The sequence below is a fragment of the Malus sylvestris genome, chromosome 3 (assembly GCF_916048215.2).
Source record: "Malus sylvestris chromosome 3, drMalSylv7.2, whole genome shotgun sequence".
NCBI classification, from domain to species: Eukaryota; Viridiplantae; Streptophyta; class Magnoliopsida; order Rosales; family Rosaceae; genus Malus; species Malus sylvestris.
Genome location: NC_062262.1, coordinates 31,894,512 through 31,908,030, shown reverse-complemented (window position 1 = coordinate 31,908,030; position 13,519 = coordinate 31,894,512). Strand labels below are relative to the sequence as shown.

Here is a 13,519-nt window from a genome sequence, read left to right as displayed (position 1 = left end):
AGAAAGAGAGACCTCAGTCTCTGTCTGCGTGTGTGATGTGTGTATGCGTGTGTGATCTGTGTGTGCGTGTGTGTTGGCGTGTGAGAGTCTGTCTGTGGGTGGCGTGTAAGAAAAAAAAGCATCTAAATAATTCAACTTTTACAGCTTTTACATGTACAATTTTTGATAGTCTGTGACTGTGTGTTTAAACTTCTTTCATTAATTACTATATATTTTCTACGCTCACAATGTTTGCCAGCTCGCTATATAATCAACTTAAATCAATTATATCCATCATTCAATGCATTTCCTTCCAATTTTTTGTGATAAACTAATAGATAATTGACTAAATAAACATCTTGCAAAGTTTCAATAAAAATTTCCAAGTTTTTCTTACAATTTCTGTGGTTTCCATATTATTTTTATCGATATCGATAATATCCCGATATTTCCATCGATATTTCCGTTTTTCTGGACTACCGATATTTCCGATATTACCGATATTTAATACCTTGGTCAAGATAGATTTTTGTACTTCAACGTGATTGAATTACAAAATTAACGTTTATTATTATATCAGTGATATACTATGACACTATAGATGTATCATGGATGTTATCATTAGGAAACTTTACGAACTTACTGTTGTGCTGGAAAACACCAAATCAATTGGAACCAACTCAAGCTAACCCACAAGAAATATATCAAACGGAATGCAAGAACAAAATATAAAAGACACCAAGATTTTAACGAGGTTCCTCAACAATCAGTGTAACTGGAGTACGTCATCGAAGCAGTAGGAGCTCACCCAATAATTCACTATCAACCAAATGGGAGTTTACAAAGTGTTGGCAAGCTCACAACCCAAACCCCAATAAAACCAATAGCTCTCACACATCAAAGAAACAAATAGAGAAAGAAATATAGTGATTAATTTCTTCTCTATACAAAGATCAAAGCTATTACAACAAATAAAACTTTGATGGAGTGAGAACTAAACAATGAGAGGGCACACTTTCTTCTTTTCTCCAAAATGGAGCTACTGAAAAAAACCAGTATGTGCTCTCTATTTTTCTGCTACTATATCGCTGTCTTGCTCTCTCAAAGATGGGCTACTAAAACAAATGGTGCTCACTCCTCTCTCACTCATTTGGCTGCCACCTTCATCCATTTTGAAAGCACCCAAAAACAAAACCAATAATAAGGCTACTTGCTACCCTTTACCTTTTTTTTCTACAAACATCATCATGACCCTTTTTATCTTTTCAACAAACATAATGATGTTGTCTATCTCCTTTTGTTTATTTTATTTAGCCGAAAGTTGTTTTGTCATTTGGCCATAATTCAACACTTACACAATATTGTAACCGTGATTCGTGTTACAACATAACCTTGTTTGAGACTATAATCGTTCAAATTTACACTCTAAAGTTACATAATTATGTTAATGTTATATTAGTTACACCAAATGACATTGATATTACTATACCAAAGTTACCCTTTACAAAGTGGATAAAAGAAGCTAAACAAAGTGGACAAGAAATGTTACATTCCAAAACCAACATCTGCAAATCAATCCATCTTAAGATTAACAAAGGTGCTTGTGTGATTTACAACTTTGATGACAGAATCCGCTGAAAGAGCTTAAAATTGCATTTTACACAAGTTCAACCCAACAACTCCTAAAACCCCTCTCAAGCATTAGTTCTTTGTATAACTCATCGTTATAGACAGTCATCTTAGTCAAAACTATACCGTTGTTTAACAAATACTTGGCCACTTTCTTCACATGCGGGTATCCCTCGAATCCCCTTACAGTGATGGTTTTGAGGTGTGATATCAGACAAATAGGTACAGACTCCGGTGTACTCCATCGATTCTCCGAGTATAAGACATCTTTCGAATAACTTTCAGTCTCGTCATAATTCTTAACACATTCCTGGTCCTGAGAAAGAACAAATGATTGAGAACAATAAATAGCTGCAGGTTGGTATATATGACTGCATGAGTGGAAATACATCTTACTTTTTTATGTTCGATTACAAGAGATTCCAAATTAGGTGATTTCTTGAGCAACTCTGTTAGCAGTTCCCAGTGATAGCAATCATAAAGAACCAACTTCAATTCGGTCAAATGATCGAAAGCAGGCAGACAACCCTCCTTCACGAAATATAAAGAATTGATCAAACATAAACTCATCATGCATAAACTAGACGCTCTTTCAATTCCCACAAATTATCAAATGCAGGTAGCCAATTACCCTTTGTGAAAGGTAAAACATTGATCAAACATATGAATTAAACATTCACCGATGCATAACGTACTATTTAACATCATCAATCGCCAAAACATAATACAGGTTTGAAATACAAACACTACTTTGGTACGAAGTAAGAATGATAAATAGGATAAAAAGAATGGAAAAATATGGCATGCCAGGGATGTGCTTTTGCCTCATCTAGTTTTTGATAGTGTAAGGATATGTGCAGAAGAACTTAATGTAAAAAAGGAAATGAGTTACGGCATATACTTACCTCCACAAAATGAGCGGAAATAGACAGACATTTAACATTGGAAAATGCCTCCAGAAGCACAGTTGCTCTTTCTGAAACCTCATCATCCCAGTATTGACCATAATGGTAATAGAGATCAACACTGCCTTTGACGAGGGAGTTTACATTCTCAAACAAATAAACAGACAAATCATCCTGCTTGATGTCAAGGTTTTCAAGCTTTGGGGCGTTAATAGAAATGTCGTACAAAAAATCTTTACCAACAATCATATCACTGAAGAAGGTCATTCTTAATCTCTTCAGTTCAGGCGCAGAGACCTTAAAACTCAAAATTAATGCATCTCTAATAGTTGCATCTATAGACAAATCTTCAAGAACAGGGCAGCATGTGAAAAGCTTCTCCACTGAGTCGTCTTCAGGATAATCAACTTTGACATCAAGGAACTTGAGGCTTGGGAAACTGCTTGACGTAGGAGGAGCATAGGTAATACAATTTGACTTCACCTTGAGAACCACCAGTGTTTTGCACATGAAAACGCATTGAGGCAACTCGAAAGTCGGACAAACTATATTATCACTATAAACACAAAGATCAAGTTCAACAACATTATGCCTGATGGCAGTGCAAATCCAACCTACAATACGAGAGAAATCTTCAACACGACAGTAACAATGAAGTCGAAACTTTTGGATATCCAACGAGTCACGAAGTGAAAGTACCCTATCGACAAACATCAAAAAACCAACATAGTTCGACATATATTCTTCCTTCCAAGTAGTAGACATTTGTTCAAATTCGAAGTCTAGATTGGGGACAGAACCATATATACTCTTCCATCTTGTGGACAGAATGCTGGTCCTCACGGAATATTTTGTTGGAATGAAGGAGAGTATGTGACAAAGAACTGCATCCGGCAATTCACTAATCCTATCTTTACCCTTTGCTTGAGAATTCGACTTTGAACACATTTTTATGTACCTGAATATTTAAGTAAAAAGAAAAAAAAAAACAAGTACAATCAATTAATTTACCTTGGCAGCTATCTTCCCATGAAATTCTACTATGTAGAAAGAAAATAATAATAATAGTGATAATAATAATGTTGACAAACAGACTCGAGAAGAAAAATAATCGAAGGCAACATTTTCATTAAAACTCTATTTATTCTAGAATTATCAACAGAAAACAAAGGCTAGATTTTGTTCACAGGGCAAGAATTGAACTTTATATTAACCGTTAATAATATAATAATAATGTTAACAAACAGACTCGAGAAGAAAAATAATCGAAGGCAACATTTTCATTAAAATTCGATTTATTCTAGAATTATCAACAGAAAACAAATATTAGATTTTGTTCACAAGGCAAGAATTTTGAACTTTCTATTAATCATTAATCAGTTTTCTTGGTAACCAAACAGATGGTAAGGAAGTCATAAGGATGAAGGAAGGTACCTGAAACGTTCTGAGCTTAATGTCCCAGTAAAAGATAGTAGGAGCAGCAAAGAGGAATAAAACTGTGATTGGTTGCTGAGAAACGACGGGAGAAGTGTATATATATATATATATATAAGAAAATGAGAAGCTTATCGAGAACGATTGGGTTTGGACCATGTCAGCTGCTTGACTTTGAACCTTTCCAGCCTTCCCGCCCACGCTTTGATAAAACTCACTAAGAAAATGAAAAATAAATAAAGAAATGATACTCTCTATTTGGGCCCCTATTTAATATCGTGCTTTCGAGACCAACTGAAATTTAGTAAGCTAAGTCCAAATATCACTATCATTATAGTATATAGCAGTATCTCTTATGTAAAATTATAGTGTAGTAGTATTATTGCGTAGTTGTATTTTTTTTTTAAGATTCAACTCTAAGTAATGACGAGTTTGATCCAAAATATTACATAAATTATCTTCTCATATAAAAAAACATGTGTAACATTACATCAATTAAACCCAAAGACCAAATTGAAGATTCATTGCCTTTTATATCACATAGCAAATTGTGATAAAATGTAATTAACCAAGCCATCCAAGGATTGGTATGAACTATGAAGAACCACCATGTTTGGTGCAAATATTTGCCTTTTCCATTGGCTTTAGGATTCTATCTCTAATCCCCTCCCCTTCTTTCTCCTTCATTATTTTTCTAATTGTTCCTTCAATCTCCCCTCTATCCATCCCATGCTCCAACTGCAACCCAACTTTCCACACATGACTCACATATCCTGCATTTGCCATTTAATCACTTAGACATGGCTTGCAAATCATAGGAACCCTCTCACAAATACTCTCCAATGTAGAGTTCCAACCATTATGAGTCCAAAACACTCCACGGCTTGATGTGCCAGCACTTCTTTTTGTGGAGCCCATTTCACGATGTGGTCTTTTCCATTCAAGGTCTCGAAAAATGCATTAGGCAACTGTTTGACCTATTTTGACCCGTGTGTTGTGCTAGGATAGCACCAAACCTTATGGAACCAACTCAAGCTAACCCACAGGAAATATATCAAATGGAATGCAAGAACAAAATATTAAAGACATCAAGATTTTAACGAGGTTCCTCAACAGTCAGTGTAACTGGAGTACGTCCTCGGAGCAGTAGGAGCTCACCCAATAATCCATTATCAACCAAATGGGAGTTTACAAAGTGTTGGCAATCTCACAACCCAAATAACCCAATACACCCAATAGCTCTCACACACCACAGAAACAAATAGAGAAAGAAATATAATGTTTAATTTCTTCTCTATACAAAGCTCAAAGCTATTACAACAACAACTGCCTTGGTGAGTGATTACTAACCAAAGAGAAGAGCACCTTCTTCTTCTTTTCAGCTCTCTGCAGCTCTCTTCTCTCTTCTGCTCTCTTCTCAAAATGAGCCCTCACTCTCTTCTCTTCTACCCGAAACAACAACAATAATTATGGTAATAAAAAAACCACAAAAGAAAAAAAACATCATCATGATGCCTCCTCATCATGATGTTTTCTCATCATTTTGTCTTTCACTATTATATTCACCGAAAGTTTTTCTTTGGACACTTGGCCACTTGCTCATTAATTTAACAATCTCCACCTTTGCCAAGTTCCGAAAACGCCATGATAAGCCAACCAACACAATTGACCCAAAAAATCACTCCCAAACACTAGCAAGAGAACAACTCATGCCGAGCCAAATGCTCTAAAACTCCTACTGCTCAATGCCTTCTTTATATAGGCATAATGTGAGCCAAGTTCAAGCAATGAACAAACTTGGCAACACCAACAACCTTAGTCAACATATCAGCGGTGTTGTCTTTAGTTGGAATCTTCTGGAGAATGATTTCCCCTTCACCAACAATTTCACGAACAAAGTGATAACGCACATCTATGTGCTTGGTCCTCGCATGATGAACCTGATACTTAGCCAAATAAATGGCACTCTGACTATCACAATGTACCTCCACCTGCTTCTGATCAACCCCCAAATCTCTAATCAGCCCATGTATCCAAATGGCCTCCTTTATAGCTTCAGCAACTGCCATATATTCAGCCTCTGTAGTAGACAAGGCAACAGACGACTGCAAAATGGACCTCCAACAAACTGGCCCTTTAGCCATAGTAAACACATAGCCTGTAGTAGATTTCCTTCCATCCAGATCACCTGCATAATCTGAATCAACATAACCAACTGCAAAATGACCAATACCAGAGTCATCATTCTCAAAGCATAAACCAACATCTCGAGTACCATGGAGATATCTCAATATCCACTTAGCTGCTTGCCAATACTCTTTACCTGGATTATGCATATATCGACTCACCATGCCAACTGCATGAGCAATATCCGGTCTAGAGCATACCATTGCATACATCAAACTACCAACCAAATTTGCATATGGTATATTTTTCATTTGCAGCTTCTCTTTATCATTTTTAGGACATTGTAGAGAACTCAATTTAAAATGAGGAGCCAAAGGGGTACTAACCGGTTTGGTTAAATCATGAACTCCAAACTTCCGAATCAACTTCTCAAGGTATTGTCTTTGATTCAAACTGACCAAACCCTTCTCTCTATCTCTAGTGATCTCCATGCCAAGGATCTTCTTCGCTTCACTAAGATCCTTCATCTCAAACTCATTCTTCATTTGCTTCTTCAATTTTTCAATCTCTTCAACATTCTTTGAGGCAATCAACATATCATCAACATATATCAACAAATAAATGAAAGACCCATCTTGCAACTTCTTGAAGTACACACAATGATCATATTGACTTATAGAATAATTTTGGCCTCTCATAAATTTATCAAACCTCAAATACCATTGCCTTGGAGATTGCTTCAAGCCATAAAGTGATTTCTTCAATTTGCAAAACAAATTTCCCTTCCCTTTCACTATATACCCATCCAGTTGACACATATAGATCTCTTCATTCAAATCACCATGTAGGAAAGCCGTCTTCACATCGAGTTGCACAAGCTCAAGATCATATTGTGCAACAAGAGCTAACATAATATGAATTGAGGAGTGTTTCACAACCGGAGAAAATATTTCATTGTAGTCAATGCCCTCCTTTTGTGCATACCCTTTTGCAACTAATCTTGCTTTGAATCTCACATTGTTTTTCTCATCAGCATCTTCCTTCTTGGCATACACCCATTTGCAACCGATAGCTTTCTTGCCCTTAGGCAATTTAGCTAACTCCCAAGTCTTGTTCTTCAAGAGAGAATTCATCTCATCACCCATGGCATTGCACCACCTCTCATTTTCTTCACTCTCAATAGCTTCCTCAAAATTGGATGGAATCTCATCAGTGATAATAGGAAGAGCAAAAGCAACATAGTCACTATACCGAGCTGGCTTGGTAATTTGTCTCTTTCCTCTGTTCTTTGCAATAGACTCTTGAGGTGAAACTTGCTCTTCAACTTGAATAGAATCTTCAAGTTCAACTTCTTCAACATCCTCATGGTCTCCAACTTCTTCACTTGTAGTGACTTCAACATCAGCGGAAATAGGATTTGAAGTACCAGAGGCAACTTTCTCAAGCTCCACCTGTTGGACATCTTTCACATTCTTCTTAGAGACTTTGTACATACTTTCTTCATCAAATGTCACATCTCTACTGATTACAAGTTTCTTCATCTCTGGGCACCACAACCTGTAACCTTTGACACCACTACTAAAACCAAGAAAGATAGCCTTTTTGGCTCTAGGATCAAGTTTATTTTCAGTCACATGAAAATAAGCAGGTGAACCAAAAATACGGATATAGTCATAATCAGAAGAAGGTTTTCCAGTCCATACCTCCATTGGTGTCTTACCCTGAATAGCAGCTGAGGGTAATCGGTTGATGATGTGACATGCATAATTAACTGCCTCTGTCCAAAATGACTTGCTTAAACCCGACTGAGACAACATATATCTAACCTTCTCAAGCAAGGTTCGATTCAATCTTTCTGCAACTCCATTTTGTTGTGGAGTTCCCCGAACACTGAAATGTCTCACAATTCCTTCCTCTTTGCAAACTTTAAAGAAATGATCGGATGTGTATTCACCACCATTATCCGATCTCAAAATCTTAATCTTTCTTCCAGTCTGGTTCTCAACCATTTTCTTCCAACCCAAGAAAATGCTCAACACCTCACTCTTGTGCTTCATAGTGTAGACCCAAGACCTTCTTGAATAATCATCAACAAAGGTCACGAACCAATGTTTACCACTCAAAGAGGGAGTCTTTGTAGGACCCCAAACATCCGAATGCACATAATCAAGAATGCCCTTCGTCTGATGTATAGCAGTACCAAGCTTCACTCTAGTTTGCTTCCCCAAGACACAATGCTCGCAGAAATCAAGTTTACAAGTCGTGGCACCTTTTAGAAGACCTTGTTTCACAAGCCCTTGTAGAGCTTTCTCACCGGCATGGCCTAATCTCATATGCCACAGTCTAGTAGTATCAGAATCGGATGTGCCCATATTTTCTGAGACTACAGATGCTTCACCTGTCATAGTGCTTCCTTGCAATAGATACAAATGACCACATCGAGGAACTTTCATCACAACAAATGCACCATAAGTAACTTTCAATGTCTGTCCATCTGAATGAAACCTGAAGCCCTTGGATTCTAAAGTACCCAAAGAAATAAGATTTTTCTTCAAATTCGGTACATACCGAACACCTGTCAACTCTTTAACCATGCCATCATGCAACTTCAAACGAACTGTACCAATCCCTTTTGTTGTGCAAGGATTGTCATCTCCCATGAACATAACGCCACCATCAAACTCTTTCAAGCTTGAAAACCAATCCTTGTGAGGAGTCATATGATGAGTACAACCCGTATCCAACACCCACTTAGTAGCACAATCAAATGATGAGGAAGTGGTTAAAGCAAAATCAGAAAAATCTATTTCAACCTTAGCAACATTAGCTTCAGAACTTTCTTTGCCTTTGGTCTTCAACCTAGGACAATCTTTCTTCCAATGGCCCTTATTATGACAAAAGGCACATTCATCCATTTCCAAAGGTTTTCTACCTTTAGAGTTTCCTCTAGGTCGAGACTGTGATTTTTTCCTGCTAGAAGATGACATCCTCTCCGATGATCTACCTCTAACAAATAAAGCTTCAGAGGTACTATCATGGTTTTTATCTCTACGCCTCATTTCATAATTCATCAAGGCATTTGACACATCTTCAAATTTCACAGTTTCTTTACCATGCATAATAGTGGTAACAAAATGCTCATAAGAGTCCGGCAAGAAATTCAACAATATTAAGGCCTTATCTTCATCCTTAATATCCTCATCTAAATTTAACAAGTCGGCAATCAACTTATTAAAAGCATCAAGGTGTCTAATCATTTTTGTACCTTCTTTGTATTGGAAGCGGTAGAACTTTTTCTTCAAGTGTAGCCGGTTCTCTGCACTCTTTGTCATATACTTGTCTTCCAATTTTTGCCACAACACACTTGCTAATGTCTCCCGCATCACAAAATACTTCTGAGTTTTTGCAAGGCACAACCGAATTGAAGAGCAAGCCCACAAATTTAATTTCTCTCATTCCGGCTTCGACATAGCTTCCGGCTTCTCTCCCAAAGCGGCAAGTAGATCTTGTTGAGCCAACACATCTTTGACCTCACATTGCCACATCCCGAAGTTGTTTGTGCCATCAAACTTTTCCACTTCGAACTTTGCATTTTGCACCGTAGTTCTTGCAAACCCGGAGCTGCTTCCAAAAGGATTTTCATCTTGCCCGTCTGACATCTTTGGCAACTAGACAGTACCCAAGAGCAACCAGTGCTCTGATACCAATTGTTGTGCTAGGATAGCACCAAACCTTATGGAACCAACTCAAGCTAACCCACATGAAATATATCAAATGGAATGCAAGAACAAAATATTAAAGACAGCAAGATTTTAACGAGGTTCCTCAACAGTCAGTGTAACTGGAGTACGTCCTCGGAGCAGTAGGAGCTCACCCAATAATCCACTATCAACCAAATGGGAGTTTACAAAGTGTTGGCAATCTCACAACCCAAATAACCCAATACACCCAATAGCTCTCACACACCACAGAAACAAATAGAGAAAGAAATATAATGTTTAATTTCTTCTCTATACAAAGCTCAAAGCTATTACAACAACAACTGTCTTGGTGAGTGATTACTAACCAAAGAGAAGAGCACATTCTTCTTCTTTTCTGCTCTCTGCAGCTCTCTTCTCTCTTCTGCTCTCTTCTCAAAATGAGCCCTCACTCTCTTCTCTTCTACCCGAAAAAACAACAATAATTATGGTAATAAAAAAACCACAAAAGAAAAAAAAACATCATCATGATGCCTCCTCATCATGATGTTTTCTCATCATTTTGTCTTTCACTATTATATTCACCGAAAGTTTTTCTTTGGACACTTGGCCACTTGCTCATTAATTTAACACCATGAACTAACCCAGGTCGAACCACCCACAAAAATGGTCGGTTGCTATTGGCTAGACCCCAAGCTATCTCCAAAAATAGGGTTTCATTAATTGCATCAAGGCTCCCAAAGCTCACATAGATGACAGATTGTGGTGCTTGAGTGTTCAGCCATGGAATGCAACATTGGTCTTGTGATAATAAGTTGCTGCTTGAAGAAGTGCTTGCAGCAAAGCACTTGTGAAACGGGCCTACGGAAAAATCGGAGTGTTGAATTCTTGGCGGATTGTGGCAAGTGAATTTCCTTCAAGGTCTTCAAAAGTATTGAAAATGATACCACAGGAGGCTTCGACTCCCTTCGTCAGGCCAAAAACTGATTCATGTTGTAGAACAGTGGATGTCCACTCAAATAATTAAATAATGGACCTTTCCTTTGTTTGCTGAAGCTTGCTGCACACTACTCCCATTTTCTATATAAATACAAACCCCATACAACATCAAAGTGTGAAGTTCACGGAAGAGATTGTGAAAGAGAGAAAGAGGAAGGAAAAAGAGAGGAAGAGGAGAGGAGAGAATAGAGATAGAGTTATCTTTGTACTCCTATTATTCCAAATTATAATGAAAGCACTACTACTGCCTCGAGGACGTACTCCAGTCACACTGACTGTAGAGGAACCTTGTAAATTTTGTGTCTTGTTTCATTTATTCCAGTGCACACATCGTCGATTTTACAACAATTCATAGAATTTTTGTGGCTCCTTTGTTTTGAGCACATGAAGGTCTTTGACTTTGAAAAGTGGAAGCTCTAGTATTGGCTCTTCTAGCCGAGAATCTGTTGATCTCAACATAGAAAGATATGCATGCAAATATAAGTATGTAATTGTGGTAACCCTAAAAATACAAGTATATATTAACATATAATCAGCTGGATTGTACCTAACAATACCATAATTTTGACTCGGTATCTTGTTTTCTTCTCTTTTTAATACAATGATAGTTACTTATGGGGGAAGAGTGTTTCTTGGTCACACTAATGAATAAGTCATATCTAAATATCGAACTCAAAACAAATTATAAATTATTTACTATGTGAATTGAACTTGATATGGATACATTTCTTGACCTTTCAGCTAGATCAACTGATCTAGAACTGTTGACTGGCGACCCTTCATTTATTAATTAGCTAGAAACCAAAGGATTTTCCCAACTTATTTAAATTGGTTTATTACGTAAATAACATACACATTACAATTCTTCGATTTCTAATAAACGGCATATATAGATCGAAGAATTACTAATAGATTGACGTCAAGTTCGATAGAACCAACCCCAATTAATTAAACAATAACAGAAGATGGATTCAAGATCTTAATTATTTTATATACCGTGACGTAACACTTGACGATAAATAAATAATTTTTTCACACATCTTTTCTTATTTTACACGCCTCTACTTATTATTTTTTTCTTTAATTGTTTTTGGATGTGATAAACTTTCTAAAAATCAGAAATAATAAGATTGTGCATAGGTAAAAAATGGATGTGGAATTTACACCCTCGACAAAAATAAGAAGGGGATGTATACGTACCTAGATTGGAAAGGAAATTTTCATAAGAAACTCATAAGATACGACACAGTTACCTTGTATGGGAGGTAACCCTTTTCAGCAGAAGTGGAAAAAAGCAGCATAAGCAAGAAAGGAAGACGCAGCCGAAGTCCTCAACAAAACCCTTGGGAGCTTAAGGTTCTCAGCAACATGTTGAGTGAAACTAAATAGAAGATCAGAGATCAAACAAGCAACAGGCTCCTGATCATCATCTGATAGCAACCTAGCCAAATATTGACTGAAGGGTTCAAACTTCAAAGCAATTGAAGTTCAGAAGTGAAATGAACGCCATAAAATCGCTCATGGAGGCCTCGGTTCTAGACAATTCAACGGGGATAGAGTGGAAGTTGAAGTGTGGATGGGTTGTAGGGTTGAGAGACTTGAATTGGGTGTGGATTATGGTTATGGAGAAGCCTTTGTGGTGTAGAACGTTGGCCAGTTCTAGCATAGGGTTTATATGTCCTTGAAGAGGCATTGGGAACAAAATCAATCTCAAACCCTTCATTGCCTCCATATTAGAACTCAGTGGGAGTACTCTCTGTAATTTTCTCATCGACTAATAAATTCCTCCGTAGTAGAACTTAGTGGAAGTATATTTTAGATAAATAATTGTAGGGAACAAATGGATTGGTTGATCTCATTGAGGATCCATATTCCTTGTAGGCGGCAGATGCAGAATTATACAAGAGAATAAATACTCTTTCTGCCTAATGCTAATAATTGATGGTTTTATAGATATAAATAAAATAAAATAAAATATAAAAAACTGTTTTTTTGGGCCGCAGGTTTGCTATCCCAAATTATGTGTCTCCTCTGTGTCTCTTTTTCGTTTTGTGACACGTGTCCTTCACTTAACTTTAAAACTTAATACTTGTTACTTTGCATAAAATTTAATTAAAAATTAAAAAAACTCAAAAAAAAAAAAAAAAAAAAAACCCACTGTTGAAACTCATCATCCCCAATATCCCTGCAATCCTTCCCCCAATCTCCTGCAATCCATCAAAAGAAGCTCTTAAACCCCGTGGAAACTCATCATCCTAATCAACCCCATCAATCCAATCACTTATCACAGTCCTCAATCTCCCAACCCGTAGAAGAACCCATAATCCCAAGACATCCCCCCAAATCCTCTCTTTCTCTGCCGCTAGTTCAACCCAAAAAAAACTCAAAACCCACTATCCTTTCTTCCACCAATTCAAAACAAACAAACCCAGAACCGGTATGGTAAGGAGGATGAGGTTGACGACGAAGAAGACGATCCAGAACCAATGGGCAGTGGGAGCCTAAACTGGGTTTTTGATTTGACCTAGAAAAAGAAGATGATGATGATGGGTTGGTGAATAAAAAGACCGGCGATTGGGAGTGAATAGAGTCGGCGATGGGGGCCGAAACGATCGGCGTAGAGCCGGCCCTAAGGGTAGCTGGAGTAGGCGCTCGCCTAGCGCCCCCACTTCGGAATGGCCCCCAATTTTTAGGCGGAGTTAGACGGGTTTGGACGAGGATGGGGTGGGAGCTATGCAGGCTTATATG

At 37.5% G+C, this 13,519-nt stretch overlaps 2 protein-coding genes and 1 pseudogene across 2 annotated transcripts in view; all 3 read right to left on the bottom strand.

Annotated features, from left to right (window-relative positions):
* Positions 1-1,337: 1,337 nt before the first annotated feature.
* LOC126614616 (F-box/LRR-repeat protein At4g14103-like) lies at positions 1,338-4,867 on the bottom strand. The gene is made up of 4 exons (XM_050282264.1): positions 3,948-4,867; positions 2,514-3,471; positions 2,005-2,139; positions 1,338-1,924 (listed from the first exon to the last, which is right to left on the bottom strand). Exons 2-4 carry the CDS (start codon positions 3,459-3,461, stop codon positions 1,637-1,639), a joined length of 1,371 nt encoding a protein of 456 aa, XP_050138221.1. The 5' UTR covers positions 3,462-3,471; positions 3,948-4,867; the 3' UTR covers positions 1,338-1,636.
* The window catches only part of LOC126614615 (UDP-glycosyltransferase 76B1-like), an 80,339-nt gene continuing 70,763 nt past the window's right edge, over positions 3,944-13,519 (bottom strand). Inside the window, exon 6 of the mRNA XM_050282263.1 lies at positions 3,944-4,127. Coding sequence (XP_050138220.1) covers positions 4,108-4,127 — 20 coding nt within the window. The 3' untranslated portion in view covers positions 3,944-4,107. The remainder of the gene's footprint in view (positions 4,128-13,519) is intronic.
* LOC126614627 (UDP-glycosyltransferase 76B1-like) lies at positions 4,301-12,670 on the bottom strand (annotated as a pseudogene).

Excerpts from the sequence above, each read along its gene's own strand:
- LOC126614616 (XM_050282264.1), bottom strand. The coding sequence starts at position 3,461 with ATGTGTTCAAAGTCGAATTCTCAAGCAAAGGGTAAAGATAGGATTAGT. Across the intron at positions 2,140-2,513 it reads TTTCCGCTCATTTTGTGGAG|GAGGGTTGTCTGCCTGCTTT; the intron begins GTAAGTATATGC and ends TATTTCGTGAAG. Across the intron at positions 1,925-2,004 it reads TTGTAATCGAACATAAAAAA|GACCAGGAATGTGTTAAGAA; the intron begins GTAAGATGTATT and ends GTTCTTTCTCAG.